At 47.9% G+C, this 7,500-nt stretch overlaps 1 protein-coding gene across 1 annotated transcript in view; it reads left to right on the forward strand.

The window, feature by feature from the left end:
- Positions 1-7,500, forward strand: part of LOC134069448 (dedicator of cytokinesis protein 2) — a 106,602-nt gene that overhangs the window by 92,195 nt on the left and 6,907 nt on the right. The window contains exons 35-40 of the mRNA XM_062525413.1: positions 949-989; positions 3,028-3,118; positions 4,314-4,424; positions 5,431-5,520; positions 6,765-6,869; positions 7,136-7,277. Of these exons, the coding sequence (XP_062381397.1) occupies positions 949-989; positions 3,028-3,118; positions 4,314-4,424; positions 5,431-5,520; positions 6,765-6,869; positions 7,136-7,277 (580 nt within the window). The remainder of the gene's footprint in view (positions 1-948; positions 990-3,027; positions 3,119-4,313; positions 4,425-5,430; positions 5,521-6,764; positions 6,870-7,135; positions 7,278-7,500) is intronic.

The raw sequence follows: 7,500 nt of genomic DNA on the forward strand, positions 1-7,500 counted from the left end.
CGCTGCCAGTCACTCTCAGAGAGGAGCGAGCCAAACTTCCTGTCAATCACCCACAGCCGACTGTTGGGATCCAAGTCTTCCAGCTGTCAGTTATTCCACTTTGGCTGGGCCCATTAATACTGTAGCAGCTACTATAGCATGTTGTAGCCTTTGTAAGAGAGATAGAGAGGTGGATAGACAGAGATACAGAGAGAGAGAGAGAGACGGAGAGAGACGGAGAGAGAGACAGAGAGAGAGCGATACAGAGAGAGAGAGAGAGAGAGACAGGTCCTCAGGCTAACCATCTCTTGCTCCTTTGGCCAGTGGGCTGTGTTGGTAATATAGCATTGGGGATGGAATATGACATCTTTTCATCGCTCACAATTTCTCATCAATAAATGATGAAGCTGTCGCCATCTATCCTGACAACTCGCGGCTAATACTTTTTTTTTGGAGCGGGGAGTTACACTCGGACCTGTTCTTGGCACCCTTTAAAGCTCCGATCTGAAGGAGGCAAAGCCTGGGATCCCCCATGAATGATTCCCTTTCATGTGAGTTCCGTCCCGGATAAAGTCATACTTCACCGTGAGCTAACTTCCATTAGCTTCCGCCATATTGCAATGGAATGTATTGATAGGCCTTCAAATTGCACTGTGGCGGGTGTCATTATGTTTTAGTGGCCGCTTACGCAGCTTGAATAGGGAATGAGCCTCAGGACAATGTAGAGGTCTGCCCAAAGACAAATGCTCAGAGACACGCAAAACTCACTCTTGTCACGCACTCACGCAAGCACCAGCTCACTCACACTCACTCTCTTTCTCTCTCACATACACAGACACACACACACACACACACTCACACACACACTGTACACGCACACACATATATGCACACACACACACACACCAACACACACACACCCTTATCAGACGTGCATGGTTTCTCAAGCGGTTTGTCTTTCTTTTGCAGAACTTCTACAAGGATATCAACCGTGAGGGCATGTACATCAGGTAATGCCTATTATGTCAATGACAACAACAATTGGATGTGATCCACTCACACAATAAAATATTGGTGTGTGTGTGTTTCTATGTGTGTGTGTGTGCGTGCGTGTTTAGGTGAGTAGCAGTACTGCACTGTAATTGTTGTCTCTGATTGTCTCCTCGTCACAATAATAGTAACCATGAAAGTGAAGGACAAAGTAGAGAGAGAGAAACAGAGAGTGAAAAAGTGAGACAGATATGTATCGACTTGGTGTGTGTGTGTGTGTGTGTGTGTGTGTGTGTGTGTGTATTTGTGTGTGTGTGTGTGTGTGTGTGTGTCTATGTGTGTGTGTATGTGGCTGCGTGGGATTGTGAGTGTGTGAGTATAATCTGACAAGGGATTATCTTAGCCTTGCTGAATTAATGTTAAAATCCAGAGGATCAGCGTCTTCTCTCATAGCAACATGTGCACCCATTTTAGGGTAGACAGGGAGAGGGACAGACATAGAGACCGAGAGAGAGAGAAAGAGAGAGAGAAAGAGAGAGAGACAGGAAGGATGGTGGTTTAAATGGATGTAGACGAGCAGGGGAATAATACAATGAGGATATAATGCTTTAGGGAGAGCAAGAATGAAAGTGATAAGGGGATGTAGGGAAATGAAAGACTGTCAGAATCAGAGGATGACGGCCATTGTAAGACACCGGGGGGAAGCCAGGGAGAGAGAAAAAAACGACAGGAGGAGAAAAGGGCAAAAGGCAGCGAGGAGAGAGGCGGTGTGTGTGTGTGTGTGTGTGTGTGTGTGTGTGTGTGTGTGTGTGTGTGTGTGCGTGTGTTTGTGTGTGTGTGTGTGTGTGGGTGTTTGTGTGTGTGTGTGTGTGTGTGTGTGTGTGTGTGTGTGTGTGTGTGTGTTTGTGTGTGTGTGTGCGTGCGTGTGTGTGTGCGTGTGTGCGTGCGTGTGGGTGCGTCTGAGTGTGTGTGTGTGTGTGTGTGTGCGCGTGTGTGCGTGGTGATATTTAGAGTCCAAGCCAGAGTTGGGGAAAGAACTGTCATACAGCTTCACCTCCGAAATTCACAGGGTGAAAACAAATGTCCAGAATTTGACTGCAGTGGAAAAGAAAGTTGAAGCACTGTTGTGCCCTGCTCCAAGGCGTCGGGGATGTGTGTGTGTGTGTGTGTGTGTATGTGTGTGTGTGTGTGTGTGTGTGTGTGTGTGTGTGTGTGTGTGTGTGTGTGTGTGTGTGTGTGCGCGCTGGGGGTGGAGTGTCAGATTGTGTGAGTGTATTGGATGGGTGGATGGCTGTGTGTGTGTATGTGTGTGTGTTTGTGTGTGTCTGTGAATGTCTACGTGCGCATCAGTGAGTTTTCTCTCTCTCACTCTGTCTCTGAGTGTGTGTGTGTGTGTGTGTGTATTGGTGTGGTGTCTTGTGTCCCTGCAGGCACATTAAAGTTAGATGTGTCTTCAGGCCTGAGGGGAGGCGTATGAAACAAATGATCTAATTAAGATCTTTCTGTGTTCCTCGCCCTCCTCTACTTTATACAGTTATTGAATTATTAAGCCTCTTATGTCTCAGTTCACGCACAGCATGTTGATTATCGTAATGTGGTGTGTGTGAGAATTTAGCCAAATGAGACACAAGGAGAGAGTGTGTGTGTGTGTGCGTGTGAGAGAGAGAGAGAGAGAGAGAGAGAAAGTGTGTGTGTGAGTGAGTGTGTGTGTGTGAGAAAGAGAGAGAGAGAGAGAGAGAGAGGGATAGAGAGAGATTGTAGGGGAGGGGAGTACTATAAAACTCTGTTTTCTTGACCTTCAAACGTTGTCATCAGCCATAAGCCATCCCACAGTAATCTTACCCAACATCATGTGGAATAACATCCAGTGGACTAGATGAGAGCATGTCACACAAAGTCCCATCAGGGTCAAAGTCACAACATTAACAAACAGCGCCCTCTAGTGTTTGCTGCTGGCTGTTGTGGAGTAGCTCTATGGTGAGTGTACATGCTGTATGAACATAATGGTGGTGTGTGTGTGTGTGTGTGTGTGTGTGTGTGTGTGTGTGTGTTCTATAGGTACCTGTACAAGCTGAGGGACCTGCATCTGGATGTTGAAAACTTTACAGAGGCGGCCTACACTTTACTTTTGCACTCCAGACTTCTGAAGGTACACACACACACACACACACGATCTGAACAAGCGTTTCGACACAAACAAGTGTTCATTCTAATGACTTTTTCTGCTGAATTACTGATTTTTTAATTAAGTCTGACCGGGCTTTAAATAGCTATCATTGACTCCACAGCTGTGAAAGAGTCAAAGATCACAGCACAGCTTTTGAAAGTGTAATTGCTAACAGCCATTGAACTCCCGTGAACTTCAGCATTAAACAGAATTAGAGTGTTGACCATGCCTGCACAGCACGGCCACTGGTGATTAATATTTGGCTGTTCTGTTGTTGACATTACAAGACTGTTTCCCAAGGTCAAGCAGTCCTCACTCTGTTTTGACAGCCAAAACACATACTCCATAAAAGACTGACTCACTGTGCAGGTTTAGTATACAAATGCACACACAAACACGCACAGACACACACACACACACACACACACACACACACACACACACACACACACACACACACACACACAGTGCTATTATGATTGGCACCTCTACCATTGCAAACAAAACACCAACAGACTGAAAAACAACATGATGCTCATCAACAAACACACTCTTGCACATCTCATCCACGCGCACCTCTGCTGCTGTTGTGATTGGCACCACTGCCGTCACACACAGCCTACCAACAGAACGGGTTTAAACCTGGTGCTCGTCACCGTTTCTAAACACACTCTGTGTTCCTCACTGAGTCAACATCCACCCCATACTTCAGTCTCCGTGACACGGGCGGGTGGCGGAGGGATTTGGGTTGGCCGGTCCCGAGTTGCTCTGGCAGCGCTGGGAATGAGAGCGGGATCGTTATTGGCTGATTTACGGCCGCACCTGACGTCGGTTGGGGCGGGGCGCTGCGGCTTGATAAAGCTCTCTGAGCTGTTTTACGACCCCGGCTTGGTGCCCATCGCTGGGGAACATTATATTTATGAACCTTTGGCTTTCCTCCCTCCCTCCCTCTCTCCATCCCTCCCTCCTTCCCTCTCTCTCTCTCCCTCTCTCCCTCTATCTCTCCCTCCCTCTCTCCATCTCTCCCTCTTTCCCTCTCTCCCCCTCTACCCCCCCTCTCTCTAACTATATCTCTCCCTCCATCCCTCCCTCTGTCTCCTTAATCTCCATCCTCCTCTCTTTCTCTGTTTTTGTCTCCTCCATTTCTCCTCCCTCTCTCCCTCTCTCTGTCCTGCAGTGGTCAGACGATCAGTTGCCGCCACAGCTGGACTCCCAGGGCTGTCAGTCCCAGAGGCAGCTGAAGGAGAACCTCTACGACACCATCATCGGCTACTTCGACAAGGGCAAGGTCAGTAAGCTGGAGCTCCGCCCAAGTGGACCGGACACCCTGACGGCCACACTGGTGGTCAAACTAAGTGAGGGATCGTGTGTAGAACGCCGGTCATTATCGGCAAAATATTTCCCGACAAACAGGCCCCAGATGCCAGCGGAGGAACTCATTGTCCCGATAATGACCAACGTTCTATACATTATCCTACTTATTACGTGCCTTCTTGCCAAAACGAACTCCAGATGATGTGACTTGTGTTTATTTGTTACTGTTTCATCATGGCTTTTGCTGAGAAACAAATAGTTTGCAACACACATTAAACTGGAATCAAACATTCTTTAGAACACAGCTGATCGACCAGCTGCTTTCCCTTTTGAATGAAGTTCCATCGCAGGAAGTGACCACACTACTGACAGAGTGATACAGTATGAAAGATGTAAATAAGAAGCACTAAACCCATTTTCCTTGACAGTGATCTATCATACTTAGCAACTGTCTGATATCGAGAAATATCAGACCTTTGAACATTGGGAGGGCCCATTCAAGTGAATGGAGCATTCCGCAGCATTGTGAAGAGCCGTGTAATAGCACCAAGTAAAGCATCCCATGGACGGGCGGCTCTCGGTCACCCATAAATCCGTCAGCGTGTCTGTGCCGTTATTTGTTTACCTCTGAGAGTCGTATATCTTCTCAAGAGGAGCTTCAAGACGAATGTGCAACATCTGAGCCAATTCCTGTTCTATGCCACATCAATGAGTCATCCAGATGCTTGATGGTATCTGCCGTCAGTACTTTCTAATCTCACATCTCTTTATGCCATTCCCACCAGCCCCCGAAGAAGAGGGTTTTTCGTGCTATTTCGGTTTTCTCGAAGCTCTTCTCCTTAAATCCATAATCTGCCCCGGTGTGTGTGTGTGTGTGTGTGTGTGTGTGTGTGTGTGTGTAAGCGCGTGATCTTGACTGGGAGCGTGTAAGCGTGTATGTGTTTAATCTTGACTGCATGTTCTCTCTGTGTGTTATTTAGATGTGGGAGGAGGCCATCACGCTGTGCAAGGAGCTGGCTGAGCAGTACGAGATGGAAGTGTTCGACTACGAACTCCTCAGTCAGAGTCTGGTAACTTCACCCTCCTCTCTTTCTGTCGCTTCTCTCTCTCCCTCTCTCTCTCTCTCTCTCTCTCTCTCTCTCCCTCTCTCCCTCTCTCTCTTAGAACTAGTCCACCACTCATGCATTGCAAATGAGAGGGCGGAGACTAATGAAACTTTGTCATTATTATTATACATTTTTTTTCCCCCTCGTTCGGGGTGGTGTGTGGAGATTCTCTCGCATTCATCAAAGAGTAATTACGGAGATCCATTTTGTCACATGCTGTCTGGAGCAGGTTAGTCCTGGCGACGACACTCTCAGTATTTAGTCATGGCGTGTGACGCTTCTAATTAGAATAACACACAAGTGTGTCTGGGGCAGATGACTTACCACACCCAGGGGTCTCTCGCCACCACCGCTACAGAAGAATCACTGAGTCATGCCCTTCAGACTTTCAATGTCGGCGCCAAACTCAATCTCAAGCCCCCCATTATCCTGCCCAAGCACACGCTAATGATTTCTGGCAGAAAAAGAAGAAAGAGATATATAAATTTGAAAAAAAAAGCTGAAGCGTTGGCTAGTGAAAGCCAGGGGGGGATGCTATATCTAGCTTCAGCTTATATCTACTCAGCCTTACCCCCCTGACGGAGATAGCTGTGCTCCTCAATCAGGCTTGAAGACTTTCACTTTTAGGCCAGGCAGCTGTCACAGTCGTCAACGTTCCTCCTCTCTCCTCTCCTCTCTCCTCTCCTCTCCTCTCCTCTCCTCTCCTCTCTTCCTTTCCTCCTTTCCCATGGGAGATGGTGGGAACGTTGAGGAGGGAATATTATGCGCGAGAAAGCGCTGGGAAGCGGGCGAGAGCTCTCCCCGCGCTCAGTGAGCATGCATTTCCAAGCGGTAATTTGCGAGCTGTCATAGAAATATCAATATGATTATGCATGTTGTCTCTCACTTTTACCTCTCTCTCTCTCTCTCTCTCTCTGGCCCACTCTCCCCTCTCTTTCAGTTGCTGCGTCAGTCTGTCTGTCTGTCTGCCGTAGAATGTCTTGATTTTTTTGACGCAGTAGGCAGGATTTTAATTAACGGCCCCATTGGGAGAAATGCCCGCATCCCTTCTGCTGATGGAGGGAGATTGGCAATTGTCATATCTGAGCATCCCCCTCTCTCTCTCTCTCTCTCTCCCTCCCTCACACACACACACACACACACACACTCACAATCTTTCTCTCTCTCACTATCTCCCCATCTCTCTCCATCTCTCTCCCGCTCTGTAGAAGCAGCAGGCGCGGTTCTACGAGAACATCATGAAAATCCTGCGGCCCAAACCAGACTACTTCGCTGTGGGATACTATGGATGTGGCTATCCTTTGTTCCTACGGGTGCGTAAGAACATTGCTGACTGTGTGTGGCATGGTCTGTGTGTGGTAGAGTGTGTGTGTGTGTGTGTGTGTGTATTTTTGTGTTTTGCAACTTTACACGTTTTTAGAGGGAAAAAAGTGTGTTTGTGCATTTGCATTTTCCAACTTTTCACTTTCTGCTTTGTGAGCAAAAAAAAAGTATGTGTCTGGCGTTCAGCGCCTATAAAAGCTCCATAACCCACGAGCAGTGGCTATAACACGGCTTATACGCAACGCTTTTACGACAGAACAAGGTGTTCATCCACCGGGGCAAAGAATACGAGCGGCGGGAGGACTTCCAGAACCAGCTGCTGAGCCAGTTCCCCAGCGCCATCCGCCTCAACACCACCCACATGCCCGACGACACCATCAAGAACTCCTCCAGCCAGTGTATCCTCTCGTCTCTGGGTCAACAGAACCCTCTCCAGACGGACCTGCAGAGCACATTCAATTCAAATTTGCCAACAGGTTCGTCTGGGGTCGCCCAGGCTAGCGTCTTATTAACGTTATGGTTCGGTCAGCGGATTTTGCAGGTTGCAAAGGTTTTGGAGGATGCAGTGGTTGGCACTGTCACCCCAGAGGTTTGGGAATATAATGGGTAAACTCAGGCTAC

This window comes from Sardina pilchardus, chromosome 21, assembly GCF_963854185.1.
Source record: "Sardina pilchardus chromosome 21, fSarPil1.1, whole genome shotgun sequence".
NCBI lineage: Eukaryota > Metazoa > Chordata > Actinopteri > Clupeiformes > Clupeidae > Sardina > Sardina pilchardus.